The following is a 17806-nucleotide window of genomic DNA, read 5'->3' as shown; positions in this document are numbered from 1 at the left end:
TTCCGACTTTATTTTTTAGTTTCATTGAAACGTTTGGAGAGGAGCATTTTCGTGTGAATTTCTTCGTTATCTGTTTCTTGTCCCCCTCCCCCTTTGAGTTAAATTTTTATTTTTCATTGTTGTCTTGGGGGCTTTACTTGAATATTGAAAAGGTGTAAATTTGAACTATTTGATAAATTATTGGGCTAACTGTTTCCACTGTTTACAGCAATTGCAAAAGCTCAAAGCCGAAAATGAGCGATTGAAAGCCGAAAATCGGGCACTTACCCGCGTCGTATCCAAACTCACCAATACTACTAAATAGGTAAAGGATATAATGAAAGAAAAAAAAACAAAAAACAAAACAACAGAAACCAACAGCATCTGCGTTTAACAAAGTATCAATAAAAAATTTACGTTATTACACAGAGACGTTTTTGTTCATTAATTCATTGACCACCACGTCTTTCTATTTCTCGTTTTTTCCCGAGGGAATCCTAGTAGGTCGATTGTAAATATAATTTCTAATGTGTTTGGACCACGAATACAATTTTAATTGCTGAAATTTAATAGTAAAAGTCAATTTTTCACATTTTCTTGAATAATGGCTCATTTTCTTAATGAATAATTTGAAGGGAAATGTGAAGAGAATTGTTTTTCTTTGAGATGTAGTTAAAAATCTCTCTTTACATTTAATTCCCAGATCAACAACCAATTTATCAAAATTCATAATTATGATTTTTAATTGTTTGGATCATGAATAAAATTTTAATTACTAAAATTTAATAGTGCAAGTCAATTTTTCACATTTTATTGAATAATTATTCATCTTCTTGATGAGTAATTCTAGGGGAAATGTGAAGAGAATTTTTTTGTTGAAGATATAATTAAAAATCTCTCTTGATATTTCATTCCCAGATCAATAAACAGTTCATGAAAATTCATAATTATGATTTTTAACTGTTTAGATCATGAATCAGATTTTAATTACTGGAATTTAATAGTCAAGAGAAGACAAAAAAAGTGAAGTGAAAGCAAAAGGGAAAGTGAAGGGAAGTGTGAAGTCAATTTTTTTACATTTTATTGAATAATTATTCATCTTCTTGATGAGTAATTCTAGGGGAAATGTGAAAAGAATTGTTTTTTTGAAGCTATAGTTAAAAATCTCTCTTGATATTTAATTCCCAGATCAATAAACAGTTCATGAAAATTCATATTTATGATTTTTAATTGTTTAGATCATGAATAAAATTTAAATTACAGAAATTAAATAGGACAAGTCAATTTTTCACATTTTTTTTTATTAATGGTTCATTTGCTTGAGTCATTCTAGGGAAAATGTCAAGAGAATTGTTTCGTTCATAATATAGTTGAAAATCTCTCTAGACATTTAATGCTCAGATCAATAAACAATTCATAAAAAATCATAGATTTGAATTCTTAAAATTTTTAATTGTTGTTTTTTCACATTGCCGAAATGTTCACATCAATTTTATCACTGATAAAGTTTTATATTTAGTATTCAGTGCTTTGGTATTCACTTCTATACAGAACTCATGAGGCAATAGTAAAGTTTGAGTTAAAATTTAGAAAGAGACTATACTAGGATGACCCTGATTCAATATTAAAATGTTAAAATACATTTTGGAAGCATTTCATTATTAAAAATACTAAGCTGCGTGGAATTATTTCAAAATTAAACCTTTACTCTCATCGTTCACCAGTTACTCGTTTCATCTCTAATTTTAACACGAAGAGAATCATCTTTGTGTCGAAGTGGTAAAGCATAACGTGTGGGTTTTTCATCTCGTTGACTGTTTGACCATTTAAATGGTGGGTGAATTCAGAAGAACGATTTGTTTTTCTACGACAAAAGTCTCTTGACATGTTCTTCGTAATTCTCAATTAATTCATTATGGAGATGATTTGGCAATTAACGGGATGAGGAAATGATTTTCACTTCGTCACTGATTTTTTTAAATAATACCAACCCATCGACATCATGATAATTATTCATTAAAGTGTTTCATTCACGATTAATCGAATATCATTGAAACTCACTCAACAATCAGATAGATCTAAGAAATAGTGGTATATCGTAACTCATTATTTATCCATCATCGTAACACCTTCTAGCGGCACGCCAATGCGCATGAGTTAATTTTGGGACAAGGCACATGGCTTCATCCAGAGGAAGAAAATACACGTTTTTTGGCATGAGTTTTTTTTTTTTTCATTTGCAAGTCTGAGTTTTTTCTGAGTTGCTGAGTTGTTTTTTTTCGTTCCAGCGTTTTCAGAGTTTGTTACTAATATAGTGGACTGAATCCAACTACATTTCCGCATTTTCTAGTCATTTTATTTAGATTGATGGGTATTTTAGGAGAAAAAAGTGCTAGAGATTTTCGAAAAATTGAAGTGGAAGTTATTCAGTTTATTTCAGCAATTCTTGTTTGAAATATTGGATTATTTTGATGCATGCTATTTTCTATTAAGACAATCCCAGAGTGACGAAATCGTTAATTTAATTCAATAAATTTCTCCCATTCATTATTCTTCGAGGTCTCTTCTGTTGAAAGTTTAAGAACGAAACTTTTTCCAATTATTTCGAAAACCCTTCTTCTTTTGGAAGTTGAACGTTCAATTGTCTGTAATTTCATTAACTACAGCTTGAGATTTTTAATTTTTGAGGAGAAAACGACAGGAAATTGTTATTAAAATTGTCCATTCTCGAGACAATATCAAGGGAAAATCAAATCTCCACAAAAAAATTCAAATAAATATTAAGTTTCCCTCATAGCAGTGCCATTCTTATAATTCAGGTAATTCTCATTGCTGGTTATGGAAATGGATGAAAAATACTGAACATTTTTTTCAATAAAATTGAGAACTAATAAGTTATAGTTTATATGAATTGAAATGAATGAATTAAAAAATTTATAATTTAGAGATAATTGAAAAATTCTATTTTGTGACGTCATAATGCAGATATTTCTTCAAGTGGCTGTATTTTTGAAATTTCGCAACATTTTTTAAAACAACAAAATTTGTATTCAATTTTTTTGATCTAATTTTTGTATTTCATCGATTTAGTCAGTAAAAAGTTTCACGCAACAACACAATTTGAACGGAAAAGGATTTAACATATTTCCGCATTGAAAAAAATTTATCAAAAATATTAGACACTTTTCTTTCATTTCGATCAATACCAAAAAATTCATAATTTATAAACAATTGAAAAATTCTGTTTTGTGACATCATAATCAGATATTTCCGTAATTCGCCGTACCTTTCCAATTTTTCAACATTTTTTAAAATAAACTAATTTCCTTTCGCCTTTCTTCATCTAATTTTCGTATTTTATCATTTTATTCAATAAACAAATTTCTCGCAACAACCTAATTCACCCAAATCTCTTCTTTTATTCTGCTTGTTCTCATTCACAACAATCTCTATGAAAATGGCACTTCGAGGAGTCCCCACTGCATGAACCGTCCGGCATGGATTGAAAAGAAAAAATTCCGTACCTCTGAGACCTCCCGTAAACCCACAAAAAATTGAAATTTGTTAAATAAAAAATTTTTTTTTTCAAGTCAACTCCGAATGATTTACCAATTCCCTAATTAATTGAAAGTAATCTAGGGCGTGTTACAGCAGCTGAATTAATATTTTTCTGTTCTGTCGCCTGACAAATGAAATCAACGAGAAGAGGAAAAATGTTATTATTTTATCTTCTAGATGCTGGAGCAGTTGAAGTGCGAGAACCAGAGGCTAAAGGACGAGAACGGGGCTCTCATAAGAGTTATCAGTAAGCTTTCAAAATAAAAAATGAATGATCAATGATCTTTGGTCCATCCAAAGAGACAAAATGAGAAAATTAGAATTTTGGGAAAGGCTGCAAATGATTATTTGTTAAATTGTATTATTTACTTTATCCATATTTTAACAATTCAACATCAATTAATACTATGTTGACATCCTGCTATTATGAAGAAAATTGATTAATTTTTTGTGTTAATAATTTAATTTATTTCGAACGAAAATGTAGAGTCAGTTACTATTGTGGCTGTGCCAAAGGCAAAATAAAGGCGATTATTTGTGAAAATAAAATTGTTATTAAAATTAAAATGACAATTACTTCAGAAGAAACATGAAATCGCCTTCACTGATATCTCAGTCGCTAGTAAAAATCGAGAACTTTTATATCGACATTGTAAAGATTAACGAAATTATGAATAAATTCGACGATTTTTTAAAGTTTAAAACCATCGGTATTGATTGAACACTTGACGACACTGTGAATGTTAAATACTTTGTAAAGACTCGATGTAATTATGTAGATACATATTTTTTCTCAAAGATCTGAAGCAATGAGAATACTAAAAAAAACAATTATTCGTTTTTCTATCACTTTCGCTACGAGGAGGGAATTTGATTTGCGAGTAACTTAGGATGACAAATGTTCACGTTATTTATAAAATTATACGTCACTGTACACTGCAATATGGGCGTTTGAACTATGGTGATTGTTTTTATATAATAAAAGGAAATCGTAGCTAAACACATTGTAAGCTGAAGAATGAACAATGTACATTTTTTTAAATACAACAATATTTAACAAAAAGATAACAAATTATTTGGTGAATTCGAGGGGGATGAGTGGATAATACTCCGTGGGTGTTACTATTTTATTGGCATAGTCTGCGCAGGATTCAATTTAATAGCGAAGTGGTAAAGCGGTACAAGTTAATTTTTTTTTAAAGCTTTGGAACCCATTTTCGGGCTCATTCAGCTGACATGGATAAGAAAAACAAAAAAAAGAAAACGACTGATAACAGCCTCCAATTATCGCAGATTGTGTGATTTTGGTTGTAGTTATCTAGACTTTGTTGCTGTTATTATGACTATTAGCTTTAAATCTGTAGTTCACATTTCTTAAGAAATTTTGTAATGTGTTTCCTCGAGGGTGTTTTCAGGATCTCAAAACAAGTTAATTTTGACTATTGGCCAGTTTTCAATGAATATCTCGAAATCTAAGCGAGATAGCAAAATTTTGGTTATAGCCTTTTTTGTAGACCCGATTGAGAGCTACAACAAATGTAATTACGAAGATTTCGCTATTTCCCTTAGATTCGGAAATATTCCTCAAAAACTCAATTGGGAGATAAGTCGACTTAAACCGTTTTACCACTTCACTTCTGAATTATGAGATGATTCAGATTTCATTTTATTCCAGTGATAGTTTTGAAGAAGGATAAAGCTAATTAATTAAAAATTAATGATGAGTTTTTCATGAATTGGAAATTTTTGGAGAAATTTCTTTCAGGAATAATTTTGTTAAAACCGGAGCCATGAAAAGGGTTCTGGTGACAAATTTATGGAAAAACTATGCAGTTATCCAAAAACTGCTGCTTAAATGCAATTGATTTCTCCTGTCATATTTTTATTCCAAGACATTTTCAGAATATTTAGAATTCTAGGATTGCCTAGGGAGGATCCAATAATGAGTCAACTAAGAAATTAATTATTCATTTCAGTGATGAAGTGTTAAAACAGGAAATGCCAACGATCAACTAATGTTAAAATGCAATTCAGTAGCGAAGCGGCAAACCGGGTTAAATCGTTTTTTTACTATTGGCTAGTTTTTGACGAATATCTCGGAATCTAAAAGAGGTAGAAAGATTTTTGTCATGACCTTTTTTGTAGAGCCCATAGAGCGGTATAAAAAAAGTCATGAGAAAAATTTTGCTATTTCTCTTAGATTCCGAGATATTCAGCAAAAACTGGCTAATAGTCCAAATCGACTTAACTCGGTTTACCGCTTCACTACTGAATTGATTTGTCCTGTTTTAACACTCCACTACTCATGTTTATTTTCTTTTATTTACAGCTATTAACACTTCTTTTCTATTTCAATAAATCTTGCAGGATTTTCACAACCTTTCCCATGTTGGCTCGACCTTCTGATCGTTTAAAAACTGGACCCAACATTGCGCGGAACACTTTCTTTTTTCCAGCTTTGAACGCTTTTAATAATGACGGATCGTCATCGAGGACTGATTGACACAGTTGCCTCAATGTATCGTCATCGTTTATCTGCTCCCATCCGTTCTCTTCGACGATCTGCGTAGAAAAAAATGGAAAAAAACGTGACAATTGAATTTTTCATGTTTCTTTCCACGAGAAATTAATTTTATACTGAATTCTTTAAAAAATTAATAATTTTCAGGTTGAATTAACAATTACTAAAAATGTCTTACCCTGGTGGGCAAAGCAGTTGAATCTTCCCTCAATATCTCCCACAATTTTTTAATTGTAGCTATATTAATGATTTCGCTTTCTAACAAGTCGATCATTTCCCCAATTTGTCTCGGTGATATTAACCTGCAAGTGGAAAACACGCAATTGAACAATTGATTATTCACGTCGTACAGAATATCGAGTCATTTCAATGAAGAGTGACTTTAAAGAAAATGTCAAGGCATAACATGAAATCTTCACATTTGTCTCAATCCACTTTCTCGAGATAATTCCACAGTTCAGTAGTGAACTTGTGAAACGCAACAGAGAGAATAAATTTGTATGTGTTAATAACAACTAAATTCACAGTTTACATTGGAATTTTCTCATCCAAGAAAAAATCACTTGACATTTTATTCCAAAATCACTCATTTCCTCCTTTCTCACGGCCAGGGATGGATGGCCATCAGTCCTCCGATTCTTCAATATTACAAGAATTTTCGACTTACATTGATCAAAATAGTTAAAAATTTGAATTGATGATACTTAATTACTCAAAAAATTTCAAGGTTGATATTATCTATTTAAGGGCTCCAAAAGTAATCGTCAGTCTGATAATTTCCCTGCAGCCGGGGAAATTATCAGTGTGAAACGCATCACGTGACTCCGAATACTGCACTCTGATGGGTCAAAATCAGAATTGAGGAAATTGTCTAGGTAATTTTTATCCAACTTGCCTCTCCGCGTAGAGAATTCATCTCTAAAAGTCAACATTTCAACTTACAAATTATCCAATTCGATTTTATTTTTATTCGTATACTCCAAAAGCTCTCCCAGCAGTATGTTAGAAACAGCCTTGGGGCTCCTCTTGGGATTCTCCCTCATAATATCCCCGAATAATTGAAATAGCACTGCGTTATTGACTATCCTGTCAGCAATCTGTGGAGGTAAACTGAAGCTCCCCCTGAGATTGGATCGCAGTTGCTCAGGCAGTTCTGGTAATTGGGTTTTTAGCCTGGGCACGTCGACCAGATTACGATAGTTCTTCTCGTCCTTCCTCAGGTGCAGACGAAGTGGTGGTAAATTGGGCTCTGGCATGAACCTGTAGTCCTGCTTCTCCTCTTTGTCCCTCATGGAGACTGTTTTGTGCCTCACAGCGTCCCACGAGAGAGTCTCATTGACGATCTTCTCACCTTTTTCCAGTAATGCCGTTTGTCGTTCTATCTCGTATTTTATCGCTGCTGCTACTGCACGGATACTGAAGATATTTTTCACCTCTGTTCTCACGCCCAGGGGGTCGTTCGGACGGTGCAGGGAGATGTTAGCATCTACACGAAGGGCACCCTCTGATGAAGATTCGTGGAATGAAAGGAGAATCATCAATTTGAATATATCGCTGAGGAGGTGATGGAGAATTTAACAGAATTAAAGCCCGGGTGGATTATCCTTCGAGCACGATCTTGATTGCTTTTTTTATTTTAATAATCTTAAATGATCTTCGATTGCTATTCAGTTTTACGTAGCCCTGGAGTCTCCAAAAATTACGATTGTACAATAAAAAAAAAACGTTGAAAAAAAGCTAAACATTTTCAAAGAGCGTTTTTTAATAATATTGGGAAATAAACCCAATGAAGAGGAAATGGCAAATTAATAATTTTATGTGTCTAATGACTGTTAGGTCGTCATTTGTCACGGTAGTCAATGGCTGTCAGATCGTTAATTATCATGATAAATTATCCATTCACTATTTCCTCTCTATCGGCCTTATTTCTTAATCTTTATTAAAAACGCTCTTTGAAAATGAGTGATTTTGAAGGAAATGGGAATGACTCTTCATATAGAAAATATTCTCAGGTGTCGACAAGGTTTTTTCGATTTCTCCTAGAATCATCCATTTGTAAAATAACTACATTTTGTACATGGATTATAAACAATTTTTGGAAAGTTGTGGAATGAAAAAAATCATCAATTATAATTATAATATAATTATAATTAATGAAATATTATCTCAATGATGAAGCAATGAAGAATTTAATAGAACAACATCTATTTTTCATTTCTAGTTGCAATTAGAATAATCAGGAGTATTTCATTATTTCCATAATGAGTGATTTTGAAGGAAATGTTAATGACTCTTCATATAGAAAATATTCTCAGACGTAGAGAAGAATTTTTATATTTTTTCCTAGAACGACCCATTGTCGTAATCATTAAATGTTCAACAGAAAGGAAAAAAGGCAAAAAAAGAGTAGGAATTATGATTAAAATTGTGAATTTAACACTCTCAGTGAAGTAATGAAGTGATGAAAAATAATTCAACAAGCCTGAACAACTTATTTTTCTACATCCAGATGAGTGGATTCAACAGGAAACGTCCAAAGACTTTTTCTGCAGAAAAGCCTTGCAGCTGGAGAAGAAGTTTTTTTTCTCCTAAAACACTCGCTGTCGAGATAATTAAATTTTCAACGCAGAATACAGAATGACAATAAGAAACGAATGAACAACATAAAGAAAATTGAATTTTCTTTTTGTTTTTTCTTTTTTTTTTGTTAAATTTGTATGTATATATATGTAGGAACGGAGGTCCTTTGTATCCCCTAGGGGAATCAAATAAAGTACATAGACATAAAGAAAATTGAAGGATGAATCATGCAAAAATTGTAAACTTTTTGTACCTTCCATCTTGCAAGAGCATGTATTCAGTCTCTGCAACACAAGACTGAGTTCTTTCACGAGAGCTGCAGCTTCTTCGCCATCAGAAAGATCTGGTTCGAATACAAATTCCATGAGAGGTACCCCTGCTCTGTTCAAATCCACAAGACTCCTACGAATTCCACAATAACAAAAAATAACGAAAATCGTAAAAATCGTTAAATAAATTACGTAAAAATTACGAAAATCGTGACGACCTGCACTTGATTTACCTGCCTCTGGGCTCCTCATGCAGACTTTTTCCACTGTCTTGTTCCAGCTGCAATTGCTTCAACTTTGACGACTTGAGGTAAGGCTCCTTATGAATTCCAGGGGTGAAAACTGAGAACTTTAACTCTCCTCCTACTGCTAGAGGTTTTCTCTGCTGAGTTATTTGGTAACCGGACTAAAAATCGTTCAGATAGGGAAGAGGAACGATTGTTTGATTAATTGGGAATTTTGTCTGTAGAATTGCGTGCATGGCTCTGGAATTTCAAATCGAGAGGACGACTTACTGGTAAATCAGCGTAGAAATAGTGCTTTCTGTCGAACAGTGAGACTTCATTCAACTGTGAGGACAATGCCAGGGCTGTCAGCACTCCAGCTTCTACACATTTTTTATTCAGCACCTGTCAATAATTATATACACGAAAAAGTTTAATCAAAAACCTAGCGAATTCGGTAGACAATTCTATTGGACTAAACTAGATTAGTTTATACTATATTATTTTATTTCATTTTTTTCGCCTTTTCCGTCTTCAGAATCAGATTAAGTTAATTCGAGTCATTCTTATTCTTGATATATATATTTTTGGCAATTGTAAAACTGCACTTTTACGGCCCTACCGACGAGTAACCCCATTAAATATCTTTCCGAATACTGAAAGAATACCCATCAATTCGATTTCTATCCTTGTCTTTTGATAGAATGATAAATGTAATGAATGGCATTGAATAGCAAAAATCATGAATTGGAGACAGAACATTTTTAGAAAGGGATAATCGGCTAGAAAATGGAAAAATTTGGTTTTCTTCATTTTTATCGGTGGAAACTTGGAACTACTCTTTTTTCTTCCCAAATTTGGGAAGCATATGCATATTTTCAAGTTTTACGATCTCACTTTAACGAGAAGAAATGAAAAAATGCAAAATAATGTGGGCTTAAAATAAATTAATTAATTAATTTTTCAATGTCTCCGGAAAGTTTTAAAATCGATATATTTTTTCGAGTAATGAAAGAATAGCCGTAAATTCCATTTCTATTCTTGTCGATAGAATAAATAGAATAAATGAGAAAAATTAAGAATTGGAACCTAAAAATTTTATGCGATTATTATTATGTAATAATAATAATTTCTGTTGAACTTTTTATTAGGTTTTGAACGATTCTATTGAAATGTTCAAGATGAAATGTTGGACAAGTCAATAGACTTCGATTTTTCTCTAAGATTTATTATATTGAGATATTTTTTACAGAATTTCCTCGCCTAAAATTTTATAAGTTTTTTAGTTTAATTTTCGTGATGAAAAAAAAAAGAAAAATAGAATGAAAAAACTTAGAAAGTTTGAGACAAAGAAATTCTATAAGAAATATTTCAATCGAGTAAGTTGAATCGAAAAGCCGAATTTAATTGCCTTTTTCTATAGAATATTTTCTATTGAACATTGCAATACAACCGGCTAAGAGCTAATAGGAAGTTTAACAGAAATCCAATAGAATTGTCTTGTTGTTCTATTAATTTTTTATCTTGAAATTTATTTATAGCTGAATAAATTAAAAAAAAAATTGGCGCTCGCCATTGCCCACTGAAAGATGGCCAACACGGATGAATATAGATAATTATCCTACCGGAAGAGTTCCTGGTGTAGCACAATCGAAGAACGAAACACAAGAATTCACCGGTTCTCCAAAATTAGTGCTCGCCCCAGAGAAGAGCTTCGACGCCGTTGAAATCTGCGCGTGAATCTCGAGACCAACCACAGGTTTCCATTTTTTACTGGACAACAAACGAAATTATCGACATAAACCAATCATGAAAAATTCAGTAGTAAATCTTAGCCAATTCGCTGGAAAATTCTATTGAAATTCTGTAGAAATTCTATGACGATTCTATAAAATTCTACGGAAGTCTTGTATAATTTTAAAATTATCAGGGAAATACCTGATTAATTTTGAACCTCGAGTGGTATTCGGAAAAGAATTTTTCCATCCAAATTTCGGCCAAGAGAATTGCACTATCAGACAAAATCCATCTCCCAGGTTCAATAAGAGACTCATTCGACTAGGAAATCTGTTGTTTTCCATATATTTATCAACATAAAAAATTACCAGTTGAATTATCAAAAATTAGCAGTTGAATACCGTGTTGACTATATAAAATAACAGTCGAATAGTCGAATTCTATTGGCTGAACTTTGGATGGGAATTCTCGACATAAAAACAATTATGAAAAATTCAGTAGTAAATCTTAGCCAATTCGCTGGAAAATTCTATTGAAATTCTATGAGGATTCTATAAAATTCTACGGAACTCTCGTTAAAATTTTATTTGTTTTTTGCGCAGATTCTACTAGATATTTGATAGGAAAAATTCAATAAATGTCCACTTTTCTATTTGACTTTATCTCCTGGATTTTTTCTATTAAAATTATTGGGCCCTAGAATAATCAGGATTATTTTATTATCTTCATAATGAGTGATTTTTCATATAAAAAATAGTCTCATCCGTAGAGAAGAATTTTTATATTTTCTCCTAGAATGACCCATTGTCGCAATCCAAATATTTGATAGGAAAAAGTCAATAGATATTTCGATATTTCTATTTGAATTTTTCTCCAGAGATTCTTTCTACTAAAATTATTGGGCACGGATTTTGTAATTTTTTTCCACGAATTGTTGTTGCTGTCTTTGAGTTGATACTTACGAACTCTTCTCCACTTCCGTAGCAAATCTCCGCGTTCTCAATTTTCCACACGAGATTGAATGTGATTTGATGTTTGATAAACCTCTCATCCTGCAAGAGTGAATTTATAATCACGAAAATCGTCGTAATAACAAGCAATTGCTCTGAAGGTTAGGAGCTTGTGACGAAAATTCCAAAAAAATCACATTTTCGCGGGCGGTACATGAGAACAGACACAGCGACGATGCGAGCGAATATTGATGTGATTGAGGTTATGTCGTGTTTATTTACGTTTTGTTGACACCTGCACTTGCTGCACTCGTTTCATCTCGTTATTTTTTGGAGTAACCCAAGAAATTGATATAAAAGTGGATAAAAAATCCTGAAAAATGCCGAAAGTCGTATCTAGGAGTATAATATGTTCAGACACGAAGGATCAGGAGGAGTACAGTGAAGAGAAGCCCTTGCACATCTATTATTGTTTGTGTGGACAGATGACGTTGATTCTTGGTAAATAAATTGCAGACTATTACTCCACAATCAATATTTAACATAATTAATTAATCAGTTAATTAGTTAATTTGCATGACTCCATTTTTCTCCACTCGCCACTATAAAATTTGCCAAGAGTATAATATTAAAGTTGTGTAGGGGAGAGTGGGGTAAAATGGACACTTTAGACTTTTTTTAAAATTATTCATAACTCAGAAACAAATTTATCAATTGAGCTCAGTTTAGGCTCGTCACAAAGGGAAAGAGTTCTTCTTTGTATTGAAAAAAAAATTATCAAATTTTATCAATATTTCAACCCCTCATTAACATTTTTAAAAAAGTCAAAAGTGTCCGTTTGACCCCAACATCCGCTAAACATAACTTGAATTTTGAAGGTTAAAATGGTTAATAAATTCTAATAAACGAAAGTTAATGTGAATAGAAACATTCTGGTTGGTTTATGCTCAATCAGAGGGTCAGAATAAGTGTCACGAGGTTCAGAATCATATTCATGAGGGTCAGAGGGTTGCGAGGGTTAGAATAAGGGTCATGAGCGTCAGAATACAGGTCACGAGGTTCAGCATGAGAGTCGTGAGGGTCAGAATAAGGGTCACGAGGTTCAGAGCTGACTATTCTCCTCATTTCCAGATTGTGCCATCGAAAAATTACCTCTGAGAAAACGTGATGGAGCCCGAGTGATTGATGGCAGTAAACGCGCTCACAAGATGACGTGTGAGCAGGACGAAACAGTATTCTTAAAACGTCAGGAGGGAATTGAAAAGCAGTATCGACAGAAATGCAAGAAGTAAATCAATCCCTTCAATCCATAATAATTCAGAATGTGTCATTATCACAAATATTGAATGAATAAATTCAAATCAGCAGCGAAGTGGAAAGACGGTTCAAGTCAAGTTTGAGTATTCGTCGGTTTTCACTGGATATCTTAGAATCTAAGGCAGATAGCGAGATTTTCGTATTAACTTTTTTTGTAGCTCTTCATTCGCTCTACAAAAAAGGTAATTAGGAAAATTTTGCTATCTCCCTTAAATTCCGAGATAATCATCGAAAACAAAGCCCTGGACGAAATTGACTTGAACCGTTTTACCGCTTCACTGCTGAGTTGTCTACAATGCAATTTTTTTTTATTGACTTTAGATGTGGACTGTTGTTGTATTATAAGCACGATCCTTCGGCGAATATTGTGTTCGTGGTGAAAGGAGCTGTAATCAAGAGTTCGGGAGAAGGCCCGATGACTGATATATACAATCAAGTGGCTGTTGAAAAACCAAAGAAAATCATGGTCACCAAGCACACTAAAAATATGGGGAAATTCAGCTCGGTCACAGTGTCTACTATAGATGAAGAGGAGGATGAAATTGAAGCGGTGAGTATTGCACCAGAAAGCAAGTGGGAAATTGCTTTTGTCCTCATAGCACAACATTTTCGCTAATAAATTAAACACAACTGATCTGCATTTTTCATTTTCACAGAGAGAAGTCGCTGATTCTTACGCCAATAATGCAAGAATTATTGAGAAACAATTGGAGCGAAAGGGAATGACGAAAAGGAAAACAATGCCGCCGCCCGAAGTGGATCCCTCCAAGAGATCGAGACCTCGAGGAACTCTCCTAGACGTTTAATAACTATTAAAAATAAATTGATGAAGACAACTTTGGGAGAAAAAATGTTTCGTATTTTGTTAAATATCTAATGCAACTTACAAATGTTTTTCTGTTTGTGTTTATAGTCTGTATCGAATATTATAATTTCGTATGAATAATCGAGTAATAATAATTATTTTTATCTGCAGAAAAAAGAGATGATCATCGTTTTTTGTACACTGTTCACTGTTATTGGAGCATGAACTATTCCAAAATATCTTTTCCATTCCACAAGATTATTAACGTCAGATTTTACTAATTCTATGAATATTTTTCAGTTATTATTTGCTCCGTTTTTTATTCGCTCAAAAAAATTGCAAGTTTGATTAATAAAAAATTCATTATTCTTTCATATTTTTCAAGACTTGTAATATTAAATATTAAATAGTATTAAAAATACTATGAAACATTGATATATTACGATATTGCTTTTTTAATAGTATTAAATAGTTTATTTTTATTTTATTATTATTATTATCATTATTATCATTACTATTATTATTATTATTATTAAGAATTATAATATTTCGGAGCGCAAAAAAATGAAATGAGTAATATTTGCTCCGAAACGTGATTTCCCAATATGGCTCCTGTCATAACAGCTGTTTTGCAAAAAAAAAAAAAAAAATCAGTGACTAGAGTGTTGGGAGTAATACACACACATGACACCTTGATGGGGTGAGGTGAGACTTGTCAAAATACTGTTTACTGTTATTGGAGCATGAACTGCTCCAAAACATCTGTTCAATTCCACAAGATTATCAATTTTGGATTTTACTTATTCTCGGAATGTTGAGTTATTAATTTTTGCAGAATTAAGGATGTATGTGAGAACTCCACTTGTGAAACATCTCTTTGTTGCATAAATTGAAGTACTTTGTACCTCATTAACAGCGACTTTTTGAGATAAAGAAGGATCTGGCATTCTTACGACAATTGACTTCGAAATTTCTAGGAATACTGTCTCGAGTTTTGAGGTTATTTATGTTTACAATCGACTGGATTGTTATAAGCTTCTTTTGAGCTAACATTTTTAGAACACTAATTATTGGTTTGTCGCAGGTAGTGTTGTTTTTTGAGAAAGAGTGAATTCAGAAGGTGTGGAGTGACATCAAAACAGGTGATGTTTTCTAGATATCTTTGAATTCAAGAGAAATAGAGATTTTTTTGGGGAGATGGTCTCTGCCTTCCTCGGAGGTATTTGGCGCGGTGCCAAAAATAGAAGATAAATTGAGTGTTTTGTAGGGGACGATGGGGTAAAATGGACACTTTAGACTTTTTTAAAATTATTCATAACTCAGAAACAAATTTATCAATTGAGCTAAGTTTAGGCTCATCACGAAGGGAAAGTTGTTCTTTGTATTGAAAAAAAATTATCAAATTTCATCAACATTTCAACCCCTCATTAACATTTGAAAAAAAGTCAAAAGTGTCCGTTTTACCCCAACCTCCCCTACTGAATTGTTGAATTGTTGAATTGTTTTTGGTCAATATTTGCAAACGACAATGTGATATGAAATTTCAACAATTTCAATTTTTTGAGCAACCCACCCCCGGCCGCCAATGTCCCAGTAACTGCCACTGTCCCGATTTCTGCCACCCTCAGCGATTTTTAAATTTTAATGGATAAAATTTCAAATTTACAAAGAGTTTTAACTATCTAGTTGGAGTGTTGATTTGACAAACTATGAAAAAAAAATTGAAAAGTTTTTAAATACACTGAATCGTAATTTATTTATTTTTGTGAACCCAGAATAAATTTAAAAGATGGCTCAAGAAATGGTGAAATTCACAAAGCTGCGAACGGCAATAGATCCCAATTTTTGGGCTAAATTCGCCGAGCTGAAGTTGGATAAATACAAATTGGAAGAGAAAACAGAGATATCAGTATGGGCAAGTTACAGCCTGGATAGATCAACGAAAACGAGGAGCCCATTATTGCTGGACTGTACGTCGTTTAACGAGTAAGGTGCCTTATCAACGCAAAAATTCGGATCATTACTCTCTTTTAAATAGAATAGAATATTCTCTCTCCTTGATGCTATTTTTACAATTTTAAAAATCTATGAAATCTATGGAATTCCCCAGGGAATTCCATAGGTTTTTCTATTAATTTTTGGCTGACCACTTTTCAGGAAATTCTTAATTTATCTATGTTTTTTCTTTTTTCAATAGAAATGTTCAATGAGAAAAATATTCTACAGCAAAAATCAATAGAGTTCAATTTTCTATACAACTTATTCCATTACGATATGTTCTATAGAAATTTCTGAGGTCAAATTTTCTAATTTTTTTGTTTGATTTCTTTGTTATGAAAAGAGAAAAAAATAGAGTGGAAAAACTTACAAAATTCATGTTGAGGAATTCCCATAGAAAATATCTCAATAGAAAGATGTATCGGAAGATGAAATTCAACTGATTTTTTCTATAAAACAGTTTCCATTGGGCATTTTTAATTAAAAAGTGCTCAGTAAAGCTGCAGAATTTTTCAATAGAATTTTCAATTAAATCCGCTGGGTTTTTTCTGCGAAATATCGTGCATGTTTCTGTGTTCCCAGAAATCCTATGCTTTCAAATGTAAGAGTTGTACTATGTCAAACTGAAGTTTATGATTATTAGAGTCGCATCAACCCTTCATAATGTAAACAGTTCGAAAATGTAATTTTCTCTTTCTCCTCCAGAAACGTCGAGACAACATCGCACAACGGAACCGTCCCCTGTTCTGGCTACCTCATAAACACAAACACCTTCGAAACCTTCAGGCAGATTCAGCCGGAAAAGTTCATCGAAACCATCGGCCAACATCTCCTGCAGTCGATAACAGACGGCACAGCCTTGAAAGACCCCTCGAAATTGACCCTCTTCTTAGTGCTCTCTTACGCAGACCTAAAAAAATACCGATTCCACTACTGGGCGGCGTATCCCACCCCCTTCAACATCCCCGCGATGTACCACCAGTCACCGCCTCAACCGATCGCCTCAAAGTTCTCAAAAAGTGCTCTCGAAAAATTTAAAAATGACTTCAACGCTCTGGACCCGAAGGCGAAATGTTTCTTCTCCATTGTCTCATCTTCAACGGAAGATCTGAGGATAATCCCTTTATCGGAAGGGGTGGAAACGGTAAAATCGGATCCTGAGGGCTCTGAAAAAATTATCTTTGGATTTTTCGACCCCTGTGATAGTCCAGAACCAGGTAAAACCATTTGACATTGCCATGGAAATATTTAGAAAGTTAGGAAAAACATATATTCCAATTTCTCGTTTCGACCCTTTGTCATAATGGTAAATTTGCCATGAGCTATGGATGTTTAGGTAAATTGCAAAATTATGGACACTATACTTTCCATGGGAAAAAAATGGACTTATCTTTTGTATTACGATATTACACTTTCCATATGAAAAAGAAATACTTGATCACTTGAACAATTATTATTCTCATCAGTACACTGAGAGAAAAACAAACACGTTGAAAATGACCAAAAAAGAATTTGTTTGGTTCGAATTTGAAAGTCTCAAACATGAATAATTGTTCTGCTTTCGACAGCAACGAAATATTTGGCTCAAGAGGCGGATAATTCACACCAGGCGGTGCCTTTTCAGGATGAAAATATCTCATACAGAGGAAAATTTATCAACAAATATTTTATCCCCAAATTACAAGATTGCTATCATATCATTATTATTGTTTCATTTAAGGGTTCATTTCTTGTCTGTGATTATTAGACAACCGAAACGATAAACTACTATCCCTTGTTGCGCATAAAACAAAGATTTTTCGGGAGCAAAATACGTGTGGGAGTATCGAATAACGAAGGAGTAGTGCTAGAAATGACATTTCTTGCGT

General features: G+C 33.0%; 4 protein-coding genes across 10 annotated transcripts in view; 3 read left to right on the top strand and 1 right to left on the bottom strand.

Moving 5' to 3' along the window:
- Nucleotides 1–3795, top strand: part of LOC107035755 (protein phosphatase 1 regulatory subunit 12A) — a 40107-nt gene extending 36312 nt beyond the window's left edge. For both annotated transcript variants that reach the window (XM_015253324.1, XM_015253323.1), the window contains 2 exons: nt 209–304; nt 3715–3795. In XM_015253324.1, the coding sequence (XP_015108810.1) occupies nt 209–304 (96 nt within the window). In that variant the 3' untranslated portion in view covers nt 3715–3795. The remainder of the gene's footprint in view (nt 1–208; nt 305–3714) is intronic.
- A 1951-nt stretch (nt 3796–5746) lies between these two features.
- Nucleotides 5747–12054, bottom strand: LOC107035701 (glutamyl-tRNA(Gln) amidotransferase subunit B, mitochondrial). The gene is made up of 8 exons (XM_015253249.2): nt 11831–12054; nt 10757–10904; nt 9423–9536; nt 9141–9313; nt 8892–9040; nt 7001–7562; nt 6237–6360; nt 5747–6099 (listed from the first exon to the last, which is right to left on the bottom strand). The coding sequence occupies exons 1-8, from the start codon at nt 11917–11919 to the stop codon at nt 5884–5886; spliced, it is 1575 nt and encodes a 524-aa protein (XP_015108735.1). The 5' UTR covers nt 11920–12054; the 3' UTR covers nt 5747–5883.
- On the top strand, nt 11978–14081 carry LOC107035702 (UPF0428 protein CXorf56 homolog). Its single transcript, XM_015253250.2, has 4 exons — nt 11978–12319; nt 12950–13106; nt 13457–13685; nt 13792–14081. The coding sequence occupies exons 1-4, from the start codon at nt 12199–12201 to the stop codon at nt 13939–13941; spliced, it is 657 nt and encodes a 218-aa protein (XP_015108736.1). The 5' UTR covers nt 11978–12198; the 3' UTR covers nt 13942–14081.
- Nucleotides 14082–14566: 485 nt separating this feature from the next.
- Nucleotides 14567–17806, top strand: part of LOC107035707 (ubiquitin-like modifier-activating enzyme atg7) — a 9812-nt gene continuing 6572 nt past the window's right edge. The window contains exons 1-5 of one of the 6 annotated variants that reach the window (XM_015253258.1): nt 14567–14645; nt 14776–14939; nt 15025–15082; nt 15716–15926; nt 16644–17155. In XM_015253258.1, the coding sequence (XP_015108744.1) occupies nt 15730–15926; nt 16644–17155 (709 nt within the window). In that variant the 5' untranslated portion in view covers nt 14567–14645; nt 14776–14939; nt 15025–15082; nt 15716–15729. Of the gene's footprint in view, nt 14940–15024; nt 15160–15715; nt 15927–16643; nt 17156–17806 lie in introns of all 6 variants that reach the window. The other 5 variants (XM_015253259.1, XM_015253261.1, XM_015253262.1 and 2 more) reach the window with 5 other exon arrangements.

This window comes from Diachasma alloeum, unplaced genomic scaffold (genome assembly GCF_001412515.2).
Source record: "Diachasma alloeum isolate Michigan unplaced genomic scaffold, Dall2.0 Dall_scaffold_00200, whole genome shotgun sequence".
Taxonomy (NCBI): domain Eukaryota; kingdom Metazoa; phylum Arthropoda; class Insecta; order Hymenoptera; family Braconidae; genus Diachasma; species Diachasma alloeum.
The sequence above is the reverse complement of the archived record's forward strand: the minus strand, read 5'-3'. Positions and strand labels throughout refer to the sequence as shown.